The sequence below is a fragment of the Curcuma longa genome, chromosome 11, assembly GCF_044706935.1.
Source record: "Curcuma longa cultivar G26 ecotype Majalengka, Jawa Barat chromosome 11, ITB_CL_G26_1.1, whole genome shotgun sequence".
Lineage (NCBI taxonomy): Eukaryota > Viridiplantae > Streptophyta > Magnoliopsida > Zingiberales > Zingiberaceae > Curcuma > Curcuma longa.
Window position 1 is genome coordinate 12173911 of NC_133871.1, and position 25889 is coordinate 12199799.

A 25889-nucleotide genomic window follows, 5' to 3' on the forward strand; every position below is an offset into this window, starting at 1 on the left:
ATTAAGAGGGAAATGACTTCAAACTAAAATCTATAGTCCAAAAAGAGATTGTATCATAAAAAGGGCTTTGGAAACGAATCCCACACTCGAAACATGTAAGAAGCTTTAGCTAGTTTTTGTTGCTCTTCACACAAAAGCCACCATAAGAGGACAAAGGAGAGAAAAACCATAAATTGCTATGCTTGTGCAAAAACTTGCTGCTAGAATCATACAACATGGTATCTATTTCTCAAACAGTTAGAAGAGCTAACTATTTATAATCCTCAGGAAGACGGTATCCAGTCATGACTATTTTGTCAGCAAACATCTTGCCAGTCTTGGGCATGATATGCCAATGAAGTGTCAAGTTGTAATCCTTTCCTTTAAGGTTGTAGCCCTGCATACAATTTGAAACGCAAGAGATTTAGTGGAGTATCAAAAGATTGACCGATGAATTGTGGTATTTGCTTCCGATTTCGCACAATTAACATTGGACACCAAACAATATGAACCAGAGATTGCTAAGAAAATAACAGAGTACAAGGTTGCTTTCACGATGAGACTTTTAGATAAAGAAAACTTATAATTAATTCATGCAGAGATAAAAATTTATAAAAATATGTAAGATAATCCTGACGACTTTGCATAGGTACCCATTATAAACAAATAACGAAGATCAAAGCTGAGTCTGGAAAATAACAAGGATGATGAGCTTAAAGCTAGTCTGATTCTTAATAGTTCTCTGAAATGTCAACCTACTGAACTCTCCAGATCTTGTACAGATATGAAGAGGAAAGATATATTTAACAAACGGTTACTTGTTACGTAGCCACTATGAACCTACCTGTGCGTTATTCATCTACAATATAGCTGACAACCATGTAGCCAAATAGTAGCGAGCTAATACTAGTGAAGATTTTATTTTATTAAACAAATTACAAATTCTCCATTCGCGATCAACATGTTAAGAAGAGTATTATTATGATGCACAAAAAATATATTTGTATTATTTTATAAGGCCCAAGGACGTATGAAATTTCTTGCCTGGTCAGTAAATCGATACTTGTTTGTGGTATGAATCCAAAATTTAGCCTGTTCTTTAGATTGTATGATTCCGTCCCAAAGTGAAACCTGCCATATTAGAGAGTGGAAAATAAACTAAAGACTGTCAAATGTCAGCACACATGAAAAAACCAGCAGTTCCAACATACAGATTCTTGTATCAATTGTAACACTATTAGAGAGGTTAATAAAACTGTGGAAATGCATATGGTTCGATCACAGGAATTATGCTAGTGACAAATGTTTTGGGTACCATGATGAAGTACTCAAAATTTCCGATGATGTTACAAACTCATTGAGTTTGAAGCCCTTTAGTGTTATGCAAATTTGGTTTAGGGTACTTGACCATTAAATGCAACCACCATTTGATTACCTTTCCAGGCTATACCTTAGCAAGGAATACATGTGGACAGTATCCTATAACTTTCTAATAAAAGCATATATTTCACAAGTGCATATCAGATATCACTTAAATAACCACATTGATACCTTGTCATGGTAAGAATATGAATTATAGCAGCCTTTGAAAAGACTGGTGCAAACAAAGCGTGCATTTTTGTTGCCATGCTCCAGTTAAATAAACCATATAGAAAATCTTTTCTGGTTGATGACTCACAAGAACTAGTTGACATATGATATAGTCATGGAAGATGTTCTGACATACATTTGACTGTTGTCCATAGATACCTTCGGCATAATGCACATTACTAGCATACAAAACAGAACTTCAAACACTCGCTATAGTACCTCACAAAAGATCCAAGTATGTTATGTATAGTTGTCACACTAACATGGCTCAGAAGGCAGTGTGTAGATAAAGCTAAAACCTGAGGAGTACCCATCCTAGTACAACAGCACAGAATGTTCCAGCACCACAATCCCTTACCACCATTACTTCTATCCCAAGTAAACTATCTCAATTATCAACTATGTTCCCAATTGTCAATCAGAAAGGCTAAAACAAATACTAATATCCTAGACCCTGATCAGGTGCAGCTCTAATAGTTTGAGATCCAATGGACATGTTTGAAGGCAATCAACAGAATTCTATAGTTATAAAAGTCAAAATTGATAAAGCAGGTGTAATTGGTTGGCGAAGATCAAAGAAAACTTTTTAGTTAAAGTATCAAAAATTTATTTAACTGATTTAAATATTTCTAATTATATAGTTAGCATAGAGCTCAGTGTGGGAATGGTTTGATTATGATGACCATGATTCCAAGTGGCACTTACCATCATTAAATAGGACATGACCAAAAATTACAAGTTTGACTTTATGTATTACATCTTTCATCTTAAGCTGTAGATTAATTTATGCTGTATACACTTTTCTTTCACTGAGATTCTGATCTAATCTTGTTCGAGTAAAAAAGCAGCAGCAAAAATACACACTCATTTCAGCATCTTTTGGCATGCAATTCACTCCTCACTTGTGTGCAAGCATAATATAATTAGCATCCCACACTTGTTAGGACATACACTGCAAGATTCAGGAAGCATGAAGCGTATGCAACTATATTTTCAACAAAATGGTGGAACTCATTTTAGCTGACCAAGGATTCTAGATACATCAAAGCCTCCACACTACTCGTAAAAGGGAATAACTAAGCTAACATGTGTCTTATCTTTCCCAATTCTGTTGAAGTAAACGAGCATTTGAAGCAAATGAGCAGATCATGAATCACAGCTAATTTACCTTGTCATATTTCATTGCCTCAATAAGCATATTGAGAATAAACGTATTAGGTTTCCTTCAAGGAATATATAATTGTTTCAAGAATAATAAGTGTTACTCTAAGTCGATAGTGGGGGACAACTTTCCAAAGAAAATATCTCTCAGTTTTTGGATCTTCTAAGAGGTGATCAGATTACCTACCCATCAAGAAAAACACGTGAATTTGATTAAATGATATCAAGTAATAATCCTTGAGTAGATAGAGTGGGATTACTTTCCAAAGCAAACATCTATAAGTCACTTTTTTGTCCTTTTACATGACAGGCAATCAGATTAGCCACCCATCAAGAAAACATGTGAATTTGATAAAGTGATATTCAAATGACTATCCTTGGTAGCCATACAGTTTCAACTTCATGAATAAAGAAAAAAGATGAAAACAAACAGATCTGTGACGACTAGTGATTCAATAATGAACATCTCACATGATGGCACATCACTGCCTAGACAACTGTGAGAAAAGTCAAGAGATGTATCAAGATATGAGCAGTGTCAGAGTCAATAACAGTATTTAATCCAGAAAACAAAATTTTGATCATAACGCACAATTGCATGATTTCAGTCTACATGTCACAAAAAAATTAAAAAATGGAAAGAAAACACCATTACTGAAGTTGTAACGGTAACAAACTACAATATGTAAATAACACTAGGTTCACCTGATTCAAGGCATTCTGTGGTGTCTCATACTCAGCCGCTACAAAAACAAACACCTAGATAATCCAATTAAAAATCTTAAGACCAAAGTTAATGAATTTGTAAACAGATCCTGCAATGGAATTGAAAATTATTCGGTTGTGAAAAGTTTTTGAAGATTGTTAGGACAAAGCAAATAATCAATTGGTTATTTCTATAATTATCTAGGCATGTTTTGTGCCATGAAGTTAATTGAGAAGTTATATTGTCATTCATTACATGTTATCTAGGGAGTTACTTATGCACTTACCTAGATTTAGAGAAATGTTATTTATAATGTGTGAACCGAAAGGGATATGAAGATTGGTCCCTTTCCTAACAGATCGAACTTTTGACATAAATAATCAACCAATCAGCTGTAAGACGGTATCAAAAGTTAAGAGATCCTGTGCTAAAAATATTTTCACATCACTTCAATGGGTATGTCTGGGCCAGTCAAGTCAATTATGCCACTCATACATGATTGGGGAGTATTAAGAATATAAAAATAAAGATTGATTGTCTTTCCTAATAGCTCAAGCTTTTGAAATAGATGGTTAGCCAATCCACTAAAAACAATATTTCAGCGGCAGAGTTGTATCTTGTATACTTCCTTGTGTCTTCATGTTTGTTAAGGTATGTGTTTTTAACTACAATATGCAAAGTGATCCAAAAATGGCATAAAACTATTGAAAGTGAACATTGATCAAATACTCGATCAAAAATTAGCATGAAGGTGTCATCCGTTCCAGGTTTGCGACTATGATTTTAATCCATCCTTCAGAAATTCAAATCATCATACACATATCACAGTATCAAGTTCAGTGGCACACCAAAAAATATCCTACTCATTTATCCAGGCATTAAAACCTTTGCATAATTAGATTTCTCCAGCTTTAACATCTTATGTGGATTGCCATATCCAAACTATAGATTCCTGATTGTAATATTGGAATAGAAATGAAGATGCGACGTTGTAGCTATGCTATGTATTGAATGCAACAACAAAGATTCCACTTGAATGTTTTAATCCTTTTTCACTTGTCAGACTCCTTTAAAATCATTCATGTAGTAGAATTTGAGTTATTGAAAATTCTATATGAAAATAGCCACATCCTCAACATGCAAAACAAAAAATTCATGATTTTTTAATGATAAGTTACAATTTCTCTCTAATATTATGCTTAGAAGTTATTGATTTCAAGATTACATTTTAAAATTATTGTGGAAAAGATGCCAACTCAGGTAAATATATTTAAGCAGAACAATATCTCCTATTTCCACTCAAAATAGATACTTCAAGAAAAGTGTGTATTAAAAATACTGCCAATTAAAAGGATTTATACGAATTGCAGTTGCCATGGAGATCAACTCCCCTCACCAACTTCATATTACTATGTCTCATTAAACCTAAATTGTATTTATATAAACCTTTCTTATCTAGAACTACCAACTTGGATGTACCAACAAAGAGAGGAATGAACCAAAATACCCACTCTTCCATATAGTGAATACATAGATCTAGTGTTTAATGGCCGGTCCTAGAATGCACTCTCCATATTAGTCAGGTTATAGGTACACAATTCTTGTACCCTCTGAAACCCTAAAGCTGTAACATTTTTCTCAAACTCAAGTTTCAAGTTACATTAGTCTTTTATGATCAATCAAGTACTAGTAATTCATTAGATGGTTCTATGAGATTTAGAATCATAACTTTTATGGAGAATCCCCTACACCCATTAGCAAATAGGGAAGAGTCCTGATGTCATAGTCCCACTAAGTGTAGGGATTTTGGATGTGCCCATATTATGCTAGTGGCCATCTCTGGTCTTCAAAATGGCTAATCATTTTGGAGATTAAGTGGTCTCACTTTCAACATAATGTCAAAGCCTCAACTCGTATGTCTAACCTAATGAAAAAAGTGTATGTGTCATGGATGTACATAGAGCCACAGCCCGCACCTTTGAGTTGATGGTCAGGTGTGGACTCCTGCATGTGCTCTATCCTAGATACACTTAGAGCTCAATTCATACCTCTGAACATGACAGGATGTGAGGACCTGAGGAGGGTATTTCAAACCCATCAGCATAGAGGGTGGCACCAGCTCATCATCCAAGATAGCCTATAGTAGGCATCCTGACTGTGCTTATACTAAGGGGGTGTCCCTTCCCAAATAGCTAGTCATTTTAGGATGAAACAGGAACTACCCTGCTTCAACAATTGCAAGAGGCAATGACTTAAAGCCAAATATGTTAGACATAATTGCATGCAAATTACCAAGAAAAAATTTCTTAAATCATACACTTACAACATAGAGCAGCAGATAAATAGGTTCTAATTATCAATACTATGTCCAACAATATACTTAACAATATGCTGATTAGTAAGTGTGAAAAAAACCTGTTTAGTATTCCAGGTGAAAAGAGATGAAAGATCTGCTGATATGTTCATTGTTAAGCTGACCTAGAAAGTATAACAGTACATGAAGTTAGATAAACAGCAACTTGCAAGATTCTTATATCCATATATAATGTGTTTAATATAATAACATGTCCTATGTTAGCAGTGAACAGAAAACGTGATTTAGTAGTATAATGTGCAAGGAATCAACAAAATCTGTATTATATAGTCTGGTCTAGTTGATTGAAGTTTTCACCCAATATGCAGATATTTCTTCTGGACAATATAGCAAATTTGAAGCAGGAGGATTTATTGTTTTCGCATTTTTTCCTTTCAAACAAAGATACTACTAACAGGAGATACTAATTTTGCGTTTAATTGGAGAGAAATAAGCAGGAAAAGAAAAGAAGCGAAATGAAATGATGCATTTCACTTATTTACTTCAAGGAAATAGAGAAAGAACCCAATTCCATCCATATGATTTATTTCCATACAAATTGGAAGAAAATGAGCAGAAATGAAATTTACACATTGTAAGAGCAAATACAACAACAACAACTAAACCATATCCCACTAGATGAGGTTGCCTATATGGATCCTTCTATGTCATTGGCCTTTATCCCCTACTATATCAACATTTATATTTAAATAAAATTTATCTTATGTTATTGTTGCTAACCAACTCTTTTTTGTTCTTCCTCTTCCTCATTTGATAGGCACATTTGTTATAGTTTCACATCGCCTAACTGGAACATCTATTGGTTGTCTACGTATATATTCGTACTATCTTAAACGTGTCTCCCTGAGTTTTCCCTCAATAGGTGCAACCCCGACTTTCTCTCTAATATTTTCATTTCTTATCTTGTCCATCTTTGTATGTCCGCACATCCACCTTAACATTCTCATTTCTACAACTTTCATCTTCTGCTCATGTGCTCGAGTCATCGTCCAACATTCAACTCCATATAACATAGCAGGTCTAACCGCCGTTTTATAAAGCTTTCATTTAAGTCTTAGAGGTACTTTATAATCACAAAGAACAATTAACGCTCTCCTCCATTTCAATCATCCTATTTGTATTCTATATAAGACATCTCTTTCAATTTCTCCATTCTTTTATAGAAATGATTCTAAATACTTAAAACTCTCAGTTACAAATAACTCATCATCATCTCATATCTTAACAATTATCTCATTACGTCTAATATTACTAAATTTAAATTTCATATATTCTGTCTTTACTCTACTAAGCCTAAAACCGTTCACTTTTAGCATTTCCCGCCAAGATTCGAGTTTACATTTACTCCTTCACGTGTCTCATTCACCAAAACAATATCATTTACAAATAACATGCATTGTGATATCATATTTTGAATGTGTCTAGTGAGTTCCTCCATAATTAGTGTAAAAAGATAGAGACTTAGAGCTGATCCTTGATGTAACCCTATGGGGAACGCTTTGGTTAATTCGTCTGAAGTCATCACTCTTGTCATTACATTCTCATACATATCCTTATTAGTTTAATATCACCTCTCTTTTATATAATTCTCCATATAATTTCCCTTAAGACTCTAACATAAATTTTTTCTAGGTCGATGAATATCATATGTAAGTCTTGCTTCTGTTTTTTATACTTTTCAATTAGTTGTCTAAGAAGATGTATAACTTCTATTGTCGACTTTCCAGACATAAATCCAAATTTATTTTCGATCATTGTGGTTTCTTTTCTTTGTCTTTTTTCTATTATTCTTTCCCAAAGTTTCATGGTATAACTCATTAGTTTAATACTCATATAGTTTGCACAATTTTATATATCTCTTTTATTCTTATATAAGAGAATTAGAGTACTTACCCTCCACTGATCGAGTATTTTTTTAGTTTTTAATATCAGGTTGAATACCTTTGAATATTTTCAATACCTTATTTCCCTAGCCACTTTCATACCTCTATTGGAACATCATCTGATCCAACTGCTTTTCCATTTTGTATCCTATTTAAAACTTGTTCTACTTCTGAAGTTTGAATTCTACAATAAAAATTTAAATTTATATACTCATTTGACCTACTTAAATTACCTAAGTTAAGTTGGTCACTTAAACCTTCATTAAAAAATTGATGAAAATACATCTTCCATCGCTTTTTTATTTTTTTTATCATTTACTAGTACCCTATTGCATTTATCTTTAATACATGTTATTTGAATAAGATCTTTGTCTTCTTTCTCTCTCGCTTTAGCTATTCTGTAAATGTCTTTTTCCCCTTCTTTTGTATCTAATTTTTTATATAAATATTCAAAAGTTTCATTTTTAGCTTCATATACCATTTTCTCGACTACTATATATTTTTTTAAGTTTTTCTCATTCTTACAAGTATATAATACCTTATAGGCTCTTCGTTTTTCTTTCATTTTTATTGTACTTTCTCATTCCGCCAACAAGATTCTTTACTTGGTGGTGTACGTCCCTTTGACTCACCGAGTACACTCTTGACTACTAGTTTCAACTTTGATACCATCTTATCCCATGTCGTATTCAAATCGTCTTATATTTCTCCTAATACTTGTACTCCTATTCTCTCCTTAAATATGTTTTTTTTCTATCCTTTAATTTCCACCACTTAATTCTAAGAGGCGTGCATATTTTTCTTCTATTGATACTATGTTTGAGGCGTATATCCAACACTACTAACCTATGTTGGATAATTAAGTTTTCTCTATGAATGACCTTACAATCTTTACAAATCTTTCTATTATTCTTCCTAACCATAAAAAAATTAATTTGTGATTTATTATTCCCACTTTTAAATGTGACCAAGTGTTCTTCTAAATTTAGCTTATTGATGTTTGGTTAAAATTACATTGTCCTTATTATAATTTCTGTAATTGTTTATTTTCACTTTTTTTCTCTATCTCACTTTTCATTTTGCATTTTATTTCTTTTAGTCATTTTTTCATATTCAAATGTCATTTCCAAATATTCAAATAACATTTTCAAATATAATTAAAAAGTATATCTTGAAAAATATTAAAATCCTAGTGTGACCAAATTCAAAGGTACATCATAAATGTTTAAAAGTTATAGCCCCATTTTTTGAAAATTTTACAATGCCATTTTTGAAAATTAAATTTTCAACTGATAATGCCAAGGGGAAAATACATGTTTACTTTTCAAATAACAGAATCGCATATTTGCCATTACGAAATTTAATATTTTATATGCATCCATGGAAATTTGAAAGTCTCTTATAAATAATATTAGTTCGAATTAAACTTAGGTTAAGGATGTTTGGGTAAAATGATACAAGCAAAATGTCCTTAATATAATTTTAACTATTGTTTAGTTTAATGTTTATATCTCCTTTTTCATTTTGTATTTCATGTCCTCTGAATTCATTTCTCATATTCAAATGGCATTCCAAGATATTTAAATGCCATTTCAAAAGTTAAATAAACAATAAGATCAAAGAAAAACAATTTAAAAAAACAAAATTTGACAAAGGCATTTTACTATTTCAAGAAAGAACTCTCAAAATGGATACATACCCAATTTTTTATGTTTTATGGTGGTAAATTTGTAAAATTAAACTAAATGATAAAAATGCAAAATAGTTTGTTTGTAAGGAAATTTTGCCTTAGTAACAAGGGCAACAACAATACAACAGTAACAAAACTAACCTCATCATTCCCATTTGGTTGTTTTTGGAACCAATTTACATTAAGAACCTACAGAAGAACAAAGTCAGGACAAAATGTTGGGAGAAAAAGAAGAAAACATGGAAGCACGTTATAATGCATAATCAGTATCGTCAACTTAACTAGAATAAAGAGCAGAGTCAGTGACAAGAAAAATGTATAACTTCATAACCACTTATGTAATAGAAAATCACATCTTTAACGAATTATATGCTTGCTCTAGTCAAGAGTTAGCATCATAAAAGGCCACAACTCCACCATTGATGCGTACTTTACAGTTACATCTAGCAATTAATTTGATTGAAAAAGGAAAGAGACTGATGCAAATACCAAGTAGGCTTTTACAGTTCAGGAAACAGTACGGACGCCAATTATTTGAAAATGACTAGGTTTTTCGATCAAACAAAGAACATTAATGTCAACAACATAATCCGTTCATCTTGAAGAAATCTGTCGACAGCTCAAATACAGATCCAAATTATTTGTTACAGATGAACCAAATCCTACAGCAAACGACGCAATTGAACATATTGGGTGACTTGTTGTCAGTACAGAGCAAAGACTTGAGGGATCGCTGACCGTAAGGGATTGATGACCTGAAAACGGGTCAAGAAGGCGAGAGCAAGCCGTGAGTTCTTACCTTGACGTCGGCGGTGGGTGAAGGAGAGTTGAAATTGTCGGAGAGGGAGGCCATGGAGCACATCACCGCCAGGATGACGACGGCGAACGTCGCCACCGCGTTCGCCCTGTATCCGAACGAATGCATCGCCCCTCGTCTCTCTCCTCTCTCCTCTCTCCTCTCTCCTCTCTCTAGGTTTTGGAGTTCTTTGTATTGCTCAGGATCTATATTTTGTTAAATTGGGTTAACATTATAAAACTAACCCAAATCTTCGGCCGTTTTAATACATTTAACCAAAATGGAATTTGGTAACGAATATGGTCGACGTGATTTGCTTTAAAGAAGACCGAAACACATAATCTATTACAAACTACAATTTTAATAAGCACGCTGAAATTCATGTATATTTAGGCTTAGATTAGATATTAACTCACGAAATTACTGTGACTTTTTTGAAAGATTTTTTCTGATTGGACAACCACTTTTATTGGAGCCGTTAAAGAAATTTTGTTTTTTTAATCGAACCAAAATCCAATTTGGAGGTTAATTGTTCGAGTGGTATGTAACACATGAATGAATGTTTTAAGTGAAAATAATATAGGAAAATGAATTTGCCAATTAAGCTAGTTTGTATAAATCTAAATACTTTGCAAATTAATTTAGAAAAAAACTAGAACAATAATACCTCACAAAATTAAAAAATAATAACAATGATGGTTTTAAAACTTGACATAATATGCAAAACTAGCCTCTAAAACTAATTTTAAGAATCAGGTTAAAAGCATCCACACCAAATAACATAAACTCAAAATGACGTAACAAAGGACCATGAAACGACTTTGAATCATGATGCGCGATTTAGAATGCTAACATTCAGAGTTTTAGAAGAGATATTCTACCAGGAAAGCACTAGAACTTAATGTGGGGAAAAGACACATTGCTGATTCACTAGAACGAGGCTGCAACTGTGGATACAGCCACAGAGAAACTGCAACTTCCCACACATGACGAAACATGTATTAATTATCTCTTTTTTTCATATTTTGTCTTCTGCTTATCAGATGGGTCATGGGTGCTGGAGTGGAAGACAAGAACACATGACTCATTTTCCACCGCAAAGTCCGGAAGAGTATACAGAATAAATCGTCCTTTTCCGACTCATCTTTTAAGCAGGCTGTCCCCTCCACCACAACCGAATAAAAAGTATGTCCTTTCCATTCCTCACTGAAACAATAATGCTAATACACACTAGGCTACAAAATCATCAGGTGCCATGGTTCAATCACTGCAGTCCATTAGGTAGGAGTGACACTTTTACAATCTGTCCAATCACACCACCATGTTCCTCTTATGGGTTGAGTGTTTTCAATCTCTTGGCAGAGTGGATGAAACCCATGATCACCTGCATCTCATCCAATTCCTGCTTACAAGTAGGAATGTGAACAAGAGATCAGATAAAAAGACATGTTAATTGTTAGACGAAAGTAGTAGTCCAAGAAACGGTAAACAGAAGGTTGACCTGTGACAGGAGATGATTTTGCACCCCAAGAATCAATTGTTCCTTGGTTGGATTGGGGTTGATGTTCACCTGTGCATCAGTTGGTTCAAGCTTAGTAAAAGGCAAAGGATCTCATGAGTAGAATCTGGTCAAGAAACATACTAGATTGAAGTGCCTCCAGTATCTCCATAGGGTCGGTGTCCCAAGCTTAGCCAAGTTAAGTCTCTGTTCATTGTTTAGTAAGGTTTTAGTACAAGTTCTCGGCACCATACTCAATTGAAGATTGTGTAACCAAGATGACCCATACAAAGATTTTTCAGGAATCATGCGGATGATTCAAATGGTAGAACCACCCTTGGAAATATATAATCTCAAAACAATGCAATCATACAAGTCAAAAATGTTTAAAGATGGATTTTATTTAAAAAAACAATTGAAAGATGACAAGGAGATATATTGTGAATGATATTGAATTATTCAACACGACATTTTCTCACCATTTGATGTTTATGGGCATTAGTATGAGTGTCTTGACAACTGCTTCGACTACTTGACTTTGCAAAGGATGCCCATGGCTTGGTATGCCGAACCCTTGGCTTTGTTGTCTTACGTAACTCTAAGCTAGCTGTCAAGACAATATAACTATTAAACATTTAAAATAGATAGGCACACTGCAGGCTTTACTTCTTAATTACCAATTGATATCCAACAAATTAAGATAATTATAGATACCAATTAGTAAACAGTAGGAACTTACAGCAATCAATGTCTTTGTCTCCCAGGTCTGAGCTACTGCAGAATGAGTTATCATATTCAATGTCGTCGTCGTCTTCGTTTCCTGTAGGAGCTTCCAAGACACTCAATGCATTTCTTTGCAGTTTCACTTCAACGCCATTCTTTAGAACCTAATAAAATGCCAACAAATTTTATTAACATGACTTCCATACTTGCTTTAACCAAATAATTGCATGGAAAGAAAATAGTCCAAAACTTCACATAAAGTGACGAAGCAAAGGTGTCAGATCAATTAAGATTGGAAACTATAATCTGCATCTAATCCCTCTCTTCTATGTGAAAGATCTAACTTGGGCTTTGAACAATTGAGTGTCAAAACTAAGCTAAAGCTAACTGTGGAAGTAATCGGAAGTACAATGAATTGGGGATACAGGAAGCATCTGCAGCAGCATCAATTTATCATTGATAAGTGCCTATACATCATCATTGGTATGTTCTCTAGGAATGTTTCTCTAACCATAATAGTTAATAATCCTGTACATTGATTTGGAAAAAAAAAAAAACTTCTAGTTGGAGGTCAAATTTACAGACCACCAATGTGAGATGGTACCTGATATTTTAGCTCCATTTAGATGTCGGCTTCTTGGTGTCATTCAACTACTAAAAATATACAAGAATAGTGGGCAGCTAATGGATGAGAGAATTACTAACCAGCCAATGCCAGCCACCAAGACCTACTGCCTTCTTGACGACACCTTGAAGTCCAACTAAAACAGACTTAGTTCTGTTGTTTCCAGTTACAATGACTTTAGTGTGCCTGGGAAGCACAGAAAGCTCTTCATCCCCACTTTCATACCGTGAAGGGGATAGAGTTGTCCTGACAGAACAGAACTCAGCCTCCATACCTTGTAATAAATTTACAACCTGATATCCAACCAGCTGAGGAATCATCAAACTATTAGCAAAGGAAATATTAGTTGAGGAGCTATGCAAATTCTTTGGCAGAAAATACAACATTGAATAATAAAAGCTCTTCTAATGAAATTTATAATTGTTTTATTCCGATAGGCAAGATTATGGACAGTACTGCCAGTTGCAGATAATAACATCTCACAAGCAATAACATTTTTTTAGGTGCAGACGTTATTTTCAGGAAAAAGCAGCACCAAAAAGACCAACAGCAACGCCCGTCAACATCATATGGATTTTGACTAAGCTCACGTATTAAAATTCAATTCGATCCAATTAATGAGAAGGCAACAGGCTGGCTACCATCCAACACATCATAAAATAAATAGCATTCTTCCCAGAACCCAATTCTTTCTCAAAATTTTATATGGTATGGTACTTAATCGGCGCCTCACGGAGGAACAAGCAAGTATCAAGAATCGAAAATGAATAGTTATTTATCTATTTACTTATTTTTTGTGTGTGAAGAAAAAGCAAAGAAAAAAATCGCAAACTCATCTAATTCCACGATCAGAAGCTTCGCAGTAAATCAAGAATAAAAAGAAAAGATTTTTTTCGCAAACTCATCTAATTCCACGATCAGAAGCTTCGCAGTAAATCAAGAATAAAAAAGAAAAGATTTTTTTATGCAATTCCTCTTCACAGTACCGATCTACACAATGATTTTAGTTAAAAAGAAAGGAAAGTGGTTCAGTTGAAACCCCCCAAAAGTAAAATACATAAAGTATGGATCGTTTGCTAAAACATGCATTGAATCATGAGAACAATTCCGGAAACTGGAGCAAAAATTGGCATTTCCGATTCTCCCCCTTTTAAAATAAAATCAGTCCAACTTTCCACAAATGGGAAAAAAAGTGAAATTCAGCATCAATCCGAAAGATTTAGTACAGTTAATTGTCCAAGTTAAAATCAAATGTATGCAAAAACTACACACAAAAATATCAGGAAATCGAACAAGAAAATCAAAAAAAGTAGATGCAGCAAAAATTAAAAGGTTTATTAATTTAGGTCATACCACAATGTCACGATCCAGCGAAGCGCAACACCAAAGCCGATTGAACCGTCGAAATGCGGCGGTTTCCCAACTTAAGAAACAACAAAGTCGTGAAATTTCGCGATCAAGAAAATGATTTTGATCGATGATCGACCGGTCGAGGAGATAACCAGCGGATTCGAAAGAATTCGATACTGCGTAAGGAAAGATCGGGATCTGGGAGCGGAAGGAGTAGGGTTTCCGGTAGCAGCAAAAGCAGAAGAGGAGCGAAAGGAGTCAAGGACAGTCGAAGAGTGGGCGTTCAGTAAACTAAATGCTTGGCAACTGCCAAATTGGCAAGTAACGTTTCGGAGCGGATTTTAAGGAATGTTACGGTTCTAAGCCGATACGGGATACGAAGGAACAACAAGTCACGTGATTTTTCTGGTAATTCCCAGGCGGCTCCATGCCCGAGTCGAGCCGAACCGAGTCGAACCGTCGAACGAGCGCAGCGACAGCGACCCGATTCATAATCTAGTTGTCGGCATCCATTAAATTAAACAAAAAAATGTAATAAAAATTGAATAAAAATATCTAATTTGAATATACACAGAATGCTTTGAGTGTTATAATATTTCATTGATGTTAAATATTATTATCGAGGGATGTTATATCACCCTATTAGTGTTAACATAATTGTAAAGAGATATTATAATACTCCTCCAATTGAACACACATTCAAATAATTGAACGCCTTCAATTAAAAATAAAGTAGGTCAGTCAAGAAGTTGGCCCACCTCACATGTATTTTTTAATTATATTTTTAAATATTATTTTTTAAAAATAATAAAATTATTATTTTGAAAGTAAGATTATTATTAAAAATAATTTTAATATTTTAAAATATATTTATTGAACATAATATAATTTTAAAATGATTGAGTAGACGGTGGGACCATATATAATGAGTGTTAATGTTAAAAAGAATATGGGTGAAAGAGATATGTTGTTATAATAAGTACGTGATAGGATCCCATACTTTTTAATGAAGTGAAGGGTGTTATAATGAAAGTGGATTGTGGATGTTTTAATTAAACAAAATAAAGAAATATAATTTGTAGGTCCAAACTTTTAAAAATACCAACATCCCCTATAAACTCCATCATGACATTTTAGCTGTTCAGAATGGCAATCTATACTCAGAGCCAGTAACAACATCAAGCCGGACTTCATCATTGGGAATCAACCCTACCCTAGTCCTTCCAATCTTCATTCAATTCAAATAATCAGAAAAACTTGTAAGTAATCGATTACAACTGTCGGCATGACCCTATCAAATTTATTCCCATTGTGTTTAAACACTTTTTTGTTGAAACCCAGGCACAATCATGATTACAGACTTATAAAATCTGTTGGTTTGTTATCCTTTTCATCTCAAAGACATTGCCATACTGTTTTGCATCAAATATTTGTTGTCCATGACTAACTAACTTAAAATGACACTAGTTTCTTAAACTAAATGAAAAAGAAATATCACAAGTATCTTTGAACTTGGACCAGGTGTAGATTTTCGCTCGCACGCACTGAAGTTGTTGCAACGATCAAGTTTCCTGGTCGAGCTTTCCTGGGAAGGAGATAGGCGCATAAATTTCAGTCTATTTCGAGGTCACAACGATCAAGTTCGAAGAGGCCAAGTTGCAGGAAGAAGATGTGATGATGTTGCAACGATCGCGGCTTCGAGCTTCCAAATGAAATTTCAAAAGTAGTTTTTTTTCCCTTGCCGTCGACATCTACCAAATGCTCATCCAAATCCCACCGGTCGAATTGCCAATGGCAACCTGACTACATGATTCAAGCTCCCGGTCAAAACGATCTCCCCAAATGCAAATGACTCCGATGTCTGCAGCACCTTGAACTCGATCGCCAATTCTTGCACTCCGTCTACAGGGATTTCAAACCATTCTGGATGAACGCTCACCTCCACCACCTCCGGGTGTGGCGGCTTGACGGCGATCAGGTACGTCTCTGCCTTCCCTGCAACATTTCTCACGCTGCGTTTCACCGTCTGATGCCCCTTTAACGTAGATATGGTCACCGACGGCAGATTAAGATCCGCCGGAGAGCTACTGGACTCAGCGTCGCACTTCATTCCGGTGGCGGATCGGACCAGCGCCGGGCTGACGTCGGGCAATGCGCACAAGAAGTTGACGTAGTCCTCGAACTCTGTAACAATGCGAGGACAATATTGTCAAACCCATCGCAGCTGATGAATGATGCGTGATTAAATCATTACCGGCGGAGAAGACTAATCCGGGGTCGAGCGCCGCCTCGGGGTTCACCATTCCGGCGCCGTGGTCGAACGGAGTCGACGGGCGCGAGGAGTGCAGGTCCGAGCCCTGCGACTGGAGCGGGAGCCCCCGGCGGTCATGCTGCAACGCGGTGGTGGACAGGGCGGAGGCTAGCATGGAGGGATTCCACGAGGGGCGGAGCTGCTTGATGAGCGCCGCGACTCCGGCCACGTGCGGCGCCGCCATGCTCGTCCCTGAGAGCAGAGCGAAGTCGTCTCCGGAGAGTACAGGTTCGGAGACGACGAGCGGGCTCCAGGCCGCCCAAATTTGCTCCCCCGGTGCCAGGATGTCCGGCTTCAGGACGTCTGCCGGATTCTTCTGGCCGTCCATGACGCCAGGCCCTCGCGATGAGAACCGGGAGACGACAGGCGCGTCATCGGAGAAGAAGGCGTGCCGGCCTTCTGTAATGGCTCCGGTGGCTCTGTAGCTGATCGCCGCACCTCTCTCGTTCCTACAAGTGTTGTTCTCGTAGTACGCCATGAGCACCTGCATCGACCTCCAACAGGATCTTAATTGCAACTCCAAAAATTTAATCAAACAAACAATGAACCACCTGCGCATCAGCTACTCGAGGGATCATAATTCCGGGAACGCTAAAAGGAAGAGGATGGGCGACGAAGTCGCCGTAAGCAGGGTTGGCGATAAAGATAAATCCAATGAAATGAAGAGCTTTTGCGGTGTCAAGTATGGCAGCGAGAGATGAGGTTCCATTAAGAAACCCCTGTGAGAATGAACATATCACAACGCTGTTGATCACCAATTCAGGCTGCAGAGCATCTGCAAATTGACATTCTTCTGAATCCAAAATGTTCTTTATCGCAGCGTCCTTCGCCGCGATGAGCTTAAACTGGAAGAGCCCATTTCCCGGACTTGGTGCTAAAATCGATGTGTATGATCAATTGTTACATTGGAAAAAGTGATAAGTTCTAAGTTACTTATTACCTGTTAAGCCGACGCCTTGTAGCCGATGAGCATCGCCGGTGAGAAGAGTAGGCGCGTAAACTCTACCCGTAGTGCTCGCTGCCACACCCATTGCCCAAGGGCTGAAAGATGAGACTGTGGCAGCGGCCGGGCCTTGGTTGCCGGCGGCCTGAGCGACGAAGATGCCTGCTCTTCTCGCGAATAACAACGCGATGTCGAGTATGCTCATGAAGCTTACGATGCCCTCCGGTGGCCCATCTGGGCCGACGGAGAGCACTAGCACATCAACTTGATCGCGTGCAGCCTACAGATTGATTAGATGATTGAGACAAAACATCAATTATTTTTGGAGTTATGACGCAAAATCTCTGATTCAGTTCTTACTTGATCGATGGCTGACACAATGTCAGCAACATTTCCACCTGCAGGATACAGAGCCTTATAAACAGCAAGCCTTGCACGAGGAGCCATTCCGCTTGCAAATCCATACATGAAACCATTGACGACGGCAGGAACTCCCCAATTCCCAGCTGCAATGGAAGCTACATGGCTGTGGCAGAACAACTCAATCCACCATAATAACGAACAAAAGCAACAGGCTGACTTAATTATTACTCCTCTTTGATCACCTGCCATGTCCAAGCTCGTCAAAGGGTGAGAAGTCCCTGGAAGAATTCAAGGGAAGAGTTGTCGCGGCTGCACGAGCAAAAAATCTAGCAGAAACTATCTTGCCATTGCAGGAACCTGGAGGAAACAGAGGACCTGACTGGCAGGAAAGTGATCCGGAGATCGAAGTAGAGCAACTGTCTGACGTTGAGTTTTGAGGCAAGGGTTCGGAACAAGCAAAGCTGGGATGGTTGGGATCGATGCCTGTGTCGACGACGCCAATTAGCATACCTTCTCCTCCATACTTGGCGCCGGCCATTGCTTGGGGCCATACTCGTTGAGGGATCCCCAAGAACTGGGGTGTGTAGGTTGTCATCAGCTTGGCTCTTCGATCTTTCTCTATTGTTAGCACACCGGGAATGGATTCGAGTCTCTTTGCCTGTACCAAATTGTCTGGTTCATGCTTTTTTTTTTTTTTTTTGCAAAACTGAATTGCATAGCAGCCATTGATTGTGGGCGTTCACTGATGTTTTATATATGAACAAGTGCCTGAGTGAATGGGAGGAAGTACCTGAGTGGGAGTGGTGTGGACGGCAAAGCCATTGATTATATGGTGGAAGCTGTACACTTTTTGGTAGCTCTCCACGTCGAGATTGCTCTCGAGAAGTTGGTCATGAGACTTCGCCAAAAGCTTTGCTTGTTCCCTGCGTGAGTTTAAAATTATAAAACCTAAACATGAAAATGTGACCACTGTTCCTAAATACTTACTCAACCTTTTATATTGTAATGGTTTGTGTCTCTTTGATGGCGTAGCTGCTTGACGAAATGCCACTGGTTCTCCTTCCATCATCACGAGATAGATGGCTTTCTCCTCCATTTCTGACGCAGTCGCCACTAACGCAGGAATACTTAGAAAGAGAAGTAGAGAAAGAAGATTAGTTTTTAGAGGATAAAGCTTTTTCATGATCTCAAACAGAAATGCATCAAGGAAATTAAACGAAATGGCAGCTGCATTGAGAAGAAGATGAACAATATAAGTACAGTAGCAGAATCACGTTGTTAGCTTGAAGAGATTAGTTTGTAACGTATCGTGTGAATCCTGCTGTTCTTCGTGTTTTATTTTTTTTTCTCTCTGCCGTTACTGCGAATAAACAGGGGTTTAAACTATGAAGAAGGTGATTACCTCAATGTTAAACTATATTCTTCAATAATTATCTTCTCGTTTAGGAAGGTGTTGAATCCTACATTACAAATTTATTAACATCTGAATTTATAGTGGGCAAAGATTAAAAAGTGCCTTATCATCGAGGGTGTTCTATTTTAAAAAATATATATATCTCTCAAAAGAATATTTAATCGTACTTTTATCTAAAAGTGACATACCTAATAAAAGTTTTGTTTAAAATTATTTCAATTACAGTAGTTTTGGTTAAAATTATAATAATATAGAGCAAAATTATACAGTTATTTAAATGCATTGTACAACATAAAATAATTTTAATCAAAAATGATAAACATAGAGCTGATTTAATTAAATTTAATCAATGTTGTAATAGTTTATTTAAAATTGTTACAATAATATTAAAATAAATATATTTTTAAAATAAAAAATTATGATAAATATTTTTTATTTTTAAAAATATATTACTCAATTATATGGGAATAAAAATAAAGGAAACTCTTTTGATTAATTCTTTTCTATGTACTCTGTGAGGAAAACTTAAAAGGGTTCTCCTTTTATTGAAATCTTAAAAGACGTGATCTTTTTTATAACGCCTCATTCCGTGTTTGTACACTTTATTTAAAAATTATTTTATTTTTTATATTATTGTAGTAGTTATAAGATCATAACTATTACACAATTATAATAGTTACGATCCAATATCTACTACAACATAATATTGATTGATAATGATAAAAAAATAACTTAATTACATTGCAATTATGATTCATAGTTATTATAATATGATATTGATTTGCGTTGACTAATATTGATCAAAAATAAAACATTTATATTATAAAAGTTATGAATTGTAGCTGTTACAATACAATGTTATTAATATTGATTAGACTCATCGAAGTATTATTATAATATAATATTGATCAAAGATAAAATACTGTTACAATACAATTTATTAATGTTGATTAGAGTTGAAATATCTATGCTACTATAATATATTTTTTTGTATTGATAGAATTAAGTATCCTTGTCATAACAACTTTGAACATATAATTACTATAATAACATCAAAAAATAAAATTAATTTTGAAAAAAATATATAAGGTGAAATGGGATGTCTTTTTTGATAATAAATAAAGATTTTTTTAAAGGATTCTCATAAAAAAAAAGGCCCTTTTGATTTTTTATTTAAGATTTTTTTAAAAAATTTTGTCTCTACGGCTCCATGCTATGCACCGCCGCAAAAATGTGACGGGTAGTTCTAAGCACTCGTGGTGCATACGCTTCATAAGATCTCGTGCAAAACTGTCATGGGTAAAATGGTTTTAAAAAAAAAAATTTCTATTCATTTGATTCCAACAAACTGAAACTAAAATAGAGAGTGAAGAAAATATAGAGATACTTCCAAAACTGTACTCGAAAGCGAAATGAATGTATGCGTTAGGAATTAATTATTAATTTGAGACCTCCAAAATGAGGCTGATTGATTCTATAATGCACTATGCACCTTGGTAATTAAATGCAAAAATGTCGATATCCCACCGATCGAATCCCTACTCAAATTATTGCAGGGCAAGGACATAGAGGAGGAAAAAGCTAAAATCCTTTAAATTTGGGGGTTTTATATTAAAAAGACATAAAAGCTACACGTAGGATTTTTGTCATCACTCCTAAAATGTGGATATGAATTGTAGATCCAGATCTAGTGCATGGGACACATGCCCACATTGGTAATCCATGTATGCGACTGGGTGGGACGCCAGAGTTTTTGGCAGTTTTCCCAAAAGCACCCCGGAGTTTCAGTTTTCACCATCTAGTCTCTCATGTTTTATTTTTCAACCAAATTAGCCTAGCTAGATATGATTTTTAATGTATGCCTTTTGCAAGATGCCAACAGATTCTTGAATGTCTGGCATTTGGACTTCTTCATTCTAATGAAACATGCACAACTTGTATTTAATGACTATGTACGTTGGAACCTAAGCCTAGGATCGATAGCATAAAATTTAATTTAGCTTGAAATGTTTTAAATACAGGCCACATTTAAGTTCCTGAAGTATAACTATATATGCTAAAACCTACACTCTCAATTGAATTAGCTTAAGTTCAGTGAATCTATTCTACCAGATACAAATGAACAACCATATAATTATGCGTGAGTAAAAGAAGTACTGTTGTCTATCGAATTTACCTCCCAATAATTGCCGAATTACTATTGGTGGTCTGGCAGTGTTTTAATTTCTATGCAAGGAAATAAAAATTACAGCTTTTTCTATTTTTCTTTTTGGCCTGAGAGATCTTTCGTTTTACGTGGAGAGATCATTTGGTAAGAACGATCTCCCTCTGTGATTCAACATCCTTCTGCATTGTATCGATCATTGCAAGATTGGCTTCACAGTATCGTCGCTTGATCGATCGTATCAGTTCTTGGCATCAGCAGCATATGCTCTTCTTTTTGAGTGAGTGAGATAGAGAGAGAAAGAGAGATTGTGTGAAGATGGTGATGGCGGCGGCGGTAAAGGTTGTTCTAGGCTCGATTGCGTTCGGGATATTCTGGATTTTGGCAGTGTTTCCGGCGGTGCCCTTCCTCCCCATTGGCCGGACTGCCGGCTCCCTCCTCGGCGCTATGCTCATGGTGATCTTCCGCGTCATCCCGCCGGAGGAAGCCTACGACGCCATCGACCTCCCCATTATCGGACTCCTCTTCGGTACCATGGTCGTCAGCGTCTTCTTGGAGAAGGCCGACATGTTCAAACACCTCGGTAAGCTGCTCTCCTGGAAGAGCCGCGGCGGTAAGGACCTGCTCCTCCGCGTCTGCCTAGTCTCCTCCGTCTCCAGCTCCCTCTTCACTAACGACACCAGCTGCGTCGTGCTCACCGAGTTCATCCTCAAGCTCGCCCGCCAGAACAACCTCCCGCCCCAGCCCTTCCTCCTCGCCCTCGCCTCCAGCTCCAACATCGGGTCCGCGGCGACCCCCATCGGCAACCCCCAAAACCTCGTTATCGCCGTGCAGAGCGGCATCCCCTTCGGCAAGTTCCTCGCCGGACTCTTCCCCGCCGTCCTCGTCGGAAGCCTCCTCAACGCCGCCATCCTCCTCTTCTATTTCTGGAAACTTCTGTCGGTGGAGAAGGACGAGGAAGTGGCCTCCACCGTCGGCGAAATGGTGGCGGAGGACGACATGACCCTGCACCGCTTCTCCCCCGCCACCATGTCGCACCTCCCCTCTTTGCATTCCCAGCAATTTGGATCCACCCTCGACGCCGTGGCACGGAGCCCCTCCTTGTCCGGAGAATTCGGCTCCATCAGCAGCGTTCGTGGCAGGGTTAAAAAGCGTCGACATTGATGTGCAGAATCCATCAAGCTCGGGAATTGAGTCCTTACGAATCTCGAACGTGTCGAAGGAGACGGCGGAAGTCGCCGGAACCTCACAGAAAGAGGAGGGTGTGTCGTCGAAGAGGGTTCCCAAGACTTGCAGCAACCAAAGCCGCGGCTCCAGAGGAGAGTTCTCTGTGCTGTCTCTCGACTCCAAGGAAAACCTCGTGGAGAGATGGAAGAGCATGCTGTGGAAGGCTTGCGTTTACCTTGTAACTCTCGGGATGCTCATCTCCCTTTTAATGGGCCTAAACATGTCATGGGCGGCCATTGCCGCTGCCCTTGCTCTGGTGGTGCTCGATTTTAAGGATGCATGCCCTTGCCTTGAGAAGGTAGTTCTACTGCTCTTTCCAACTGGAAGCTTGTGTCTGTCGATGCTAACTCTGATCTATGATCTAAAACACAGGTTTCATACTCCTTGTTGATATTCTTTTGTGGGATGTTTATCACTATGGATGGATTTAACAAAACCGGCATACCGAGTGCTTTGTGGGAGTTTGTTGAACCTTATTCTACCATGGATAGAGCTAGTGGAATTGCACTTCTTGCCCTGGTCATTCTTCTACTTTCAAACGTTGCTTCCAATGTCCCTACAGGTATTTTATTTTTCTCTAGAACATGATGCAATGAGTAATTTCCACACTATTTGTTCCGTATTTAGATCGCACGGTTTAGACGTTAGATTTATCAGCATGAGTAGTTGCATTAAATTAACCACATTGTGTTGAGCTTGCATACCTATTATCTGGTTTCATATTAACACATCTTATTTTTGTTCTTGTGAACATGATTCCTTTTTTTCATTAAAAAATTTCTTCCCCTGCCCTGATGATTGTTTAGTTATCCTTAGTTGTTTTTTTCCTTCATCCCAGTTAGATATGCTCTAATTTAGCATTACAAATAACTTCCAGGGGGTTGTATAGTTTGCATGACATAAATCTAGGAGGTCAACAATTCAGTGTAACCTAACAAAGGGATGTAGGTTGTCATAATCGAGTTTGAAACGTTGTTCTGCTTTGATGAACATAGGGCGAAACATATCGTTCAGCTCGAGCACAAACACTGATACTGGTTCAGCATGCATATCTCAAACACTGCATTCTTTGCTTCTACTTGCCATTGACTCATTGCTTGCTGAGTCAGTCATAATCTCATGCTTAATAAAATTACTAAATGGTGTTTTCGTCAAATATAAATAAAAGAAAACTTTGACTTTGCTTGGATGGGCATCAATCCATTGGCATCAAATTATTATCCAAGTTGTTTTCTTTTTCTTTCCGAATTGGCTGTATATATAGGATATCCATTTTTCTTTCCGGATGTTATCATATGATCAATCTTACAATCATCTATAGAGATAAATCATGTGGAGCTTTGTCCCCAGTGACGAATTCCACTTCAATGATGTCAGGGATATCCCAGAACAATAAGATAGTCCAGCAAAGATGGTACTAGATGTGCCTCCAAGAGTGGTAAAGCATTCAGAGCAAAGATTGACTTTATGATTGTGCATAAGTGGATTTACCCAGCAGGGCAAACATGGATTGTCCATCTACCTCTGCGATTAGTACACTTGGATTAAAAGAAAAATGGTACTGGATGCATTGAATCGATTCAAAATGGTCCGAGTAAAGCTAGAACTTCTATCAGTTCCTCAGTCAAATCTACTCTGTCCATCCCTCGTAAAAAAACAACATTAATTGCCCCGACACTCTCCCCCATGTAGGTCTCTCTCATAATTTGAGTTTTGTTCTTTTGCTTTTACATATGATCCTCTTCAGAATCTCCATTCTTTGTTTGTATCTTAATTTTCCCTCAACTAGCTCCTTAGCCCTTAAGAGCATATCCTCAATAATATCTAACATCCAGCCATTTTTCATTTGAGAAAAATATATATATGAGACCATCGCGATCCTTTCAACTTCAGGGCTGAACTAAATATATATCAATTATTGTTTATAATGTTGCAGTTCTCCTGCTGGGTGGAAGAATCGCTGCGTCTGCTGCACTCATTTCTCCTGCAGAAGAGACGCGCGCATGGCTCATGCTTGCATGGGTCAGTACAGTGGCCGGAAACCTCTCTCTTCTCGGATCCGCAGCCAATCTCATAGTCTGCGAGCAAGCTCGCCGAGTTCAATACTTTGCTTACAACCTCTCCTTCTTTGGTCATCTGCGATTCGGCCTGCCTTCGACACTCGTGGTCACTGGGATTGGGTTACTGCTGGTAAGGAGTTAATTATTGATCAGCGCCATTAATGCCGCGACGAAGATCATGTAGAAAGTATAATTAGATTCAGGAAATTCGATATCCTGTGCTGCAGCGAGTGCTGCATTGTTGAATAATTAAGCGTCATATTCCTACCGTCGTATTTTTTTTTCCTGCAGAACTGATTATATTTTTTTGGTAGATTGAATTTAATAATGGATCGTCATGAACGAACTAATAATATTACTATATATTTTGTTTAAGTTCCTGATGCGAATGCTTCTTGTTCAATGATCCTTGTTATAATTACTATGGTGTATCAGGACGATATGCTACTCCTGTGAGCTTCGTGGAATTAAAGCAAGCAATAATTTGATATTGAAAATTTAAATATTTGAAAGGATTTTGTGACCTCTACCTCTTGTCGAGGTTTTAAAAGATCGATCGGTAGTTCCATTTGCTCGCGCTTTTTACTGTTGAAGATTATATCCGTTGAGATCTTATTAAACTTTGAATAAATTCTTCTTTTTTTTTTTACCATTTTAGCTTTGAATGAAGAATAATCTCACATTGGAATGATTTTTTTTGTTAAAATTTTAAAAAATTTGAGAATTTCACTGGATATGAATAAAATTTAGAGACAGAAGAAGAGAAAAAGGAAATTAGAGGAATGTTTCACAATTACATTGATTGCATAGAAAATATAAATTGCACCTAAATTTTAATTAGTCTAGGAAATAAACTTTGACTATAAAGATGCTTAATACTTAAATTGCTGAACTTTGACTCCTAAGAAACATAAATATAATTAATATTTCATGTTAATCAATTACAAATTACCATTTAACACTCCCTCTTAATTTGTAATCTTCATAATATCCTTGCTTTCCATAGATATTGTCTCGGTAAGAATATCTGTT

At 36.9% G+C, this 25889-nt stretch overlaps 3 protein-coding genes and 1 pseudogene across 5 annotated transcripts; 1 reads left to right on the forward strand and 3 right to left on the reverse strand.

Moving 5' to 3' along the window:
• Positions 1-83: 83 nt before the first annotated feature.
• LOC141840339 (signal peptidase complex subunit 3B-like) lies at positions 84-10388 on the reverse strand. The gene is made up of 6 exons (XM_074728296.1): positions 10183-10388; positions 9525-9572; positions 5852-5914; positions 3436-3489; positions 1024-1110; positions 84-376 (listed from the first exon to the last, which is right to left on the reverse strand). Exons 1-6 carry the CDS (start codon positions 10306-10308, stop codon positions 251-253), a joined length of 504 nt encoding a protein of 167 aa, XP_074584397.1. The 5' UTR covers positions 10309-10388; the 3' UTR covers positions 84-250.
• Positions 10389-11161: 773 nt separating this feature from the next.
• Positions 11162-14611, reverse strand: LOC141839593 (uncharacterized). Of its 3 annotated transcripts, none has more exons than XM_074727378.1 (7): positions 14379-14611; positions 13106-13333; positions 12417-12564; positions 12157-12284; positions 11822-11884; positions 11681-11749; positions 11162-11581 (listed from the first exon to the last, which is right to left on the reverse strand). In XM_074727378.1, exons 2-7 carry the CDS (start codon positions 13295-13297, stop codon positions 11510-11512), a joined length of 672 nt encoding a protein of 223 aa, XP_074583479.1. In that variant the 5' UTR covers positions 13298-13333; positions 14379-14611; the 3' UTR covers positions 11162-11509. The 3 variants fall into 3 exon arrangements, with proteins under 3 accessions (XP_074583479.1, XP_074583477.1, XP_074583478.1); XM_074727376.1 differs by having other exon boundaries at positions 13106-13349; positions 14379-14468; XM_074727377.1 differs by having other exon boundaries at positions 13106-13318; positions 14379-14445.
• Positions 14612-16137: 1526 nt separating this feature from the next.
• Positions 16138-21130, reverse strand: LOC141837128 (subtilisin-like protease SBT2.4). The gene is made up of 9 exons (XM_074724585.1): positions 21118-21130; positions 18985-19219; positions 18783-18915; positions 18235-18650; positions 17990-18155; positions 17627-17909; positions 17238-17560; positions 16630-17170; positions 16138-16559 (listed from the first exon to the last, which is right to left on the reverse strand). Exons 1-9 carry the CDS (start codon positions 21128-21130, stop codon positions 16138-16140), a joined length of 2532 nt encoding a protein of 843 aa, XP_074580686.1.
• Positions 21131-21798: 668 nt separating this feature from the next.
• On the forward strand, positions 21799-25155 carry LOC141839854 (silicon efflux transporter LSI2-like; annotated as a pseudogene).
• The last annotated feature ends 734 nt before the right edge of the window (positions 25156-25889 follow it).

Bases quoted from the DNA above. Each gene is read 5' to 3' on its own strand.
- LOC141840339 (XM_074728296.1), bottom strand. From the start codon at position 10,308: ATGCATTCGTTCGGATACAGGGCGAACGCGGTGGCGACGTTCGCCGTC. The intron at 3,490-5,851 runs GTTTTTTTCACA...TGGATTATCTAG, and splicing joins TCACCTGGAATACTAAACAG to GTGTTTGTTTTTGTAGCGGC. The intron at 1,111-3,435 runs GTGAACCTAGTG...CTAATATGGCAG, and splicing joins CACAGAATGCCTTGAATCAG to GTTTCACTTTGGGACGGAAT.
- LOC141839593 (XM_074727376.1), bottom strand. From the start codon at position 13,345: ATGATTCCTCAGCTGGTTGGATATCAGGTTGTAAATTTATTACAAGGT. The intron at 12,565-13,105 runs GTTAGTAATTCT...GCATTTTATTAG, and splicing joins TTGGTGGCTGGCATTGGCTG to GTTCTAAAGAATGGCGTTGA. The intron at 11,582-11,680 runs GTCAACCTTCTG...ACTTGTAAGCAG, and splicing joins AAAATCATCTCCTGTCACAG to GAATTGGATGAGATGCAGGT.
- LOC141837128 (XM_074724585.1), bottom strand. The intron at 18,916-18,984 runs GTTGAGTAAGTA...AAACTCACGCAG, and splicing joins AAACCATTACAATATAAAAG to GGAACAAGCAAAGCTTTTGG. The intron at 17,561-17,626 runs GTAATAAGTAAC...CATCGATTTTAG, and splicing joins ACAAGGCGTCGGCTTAACAG to CACCAAGTCCGGGAAATGGG.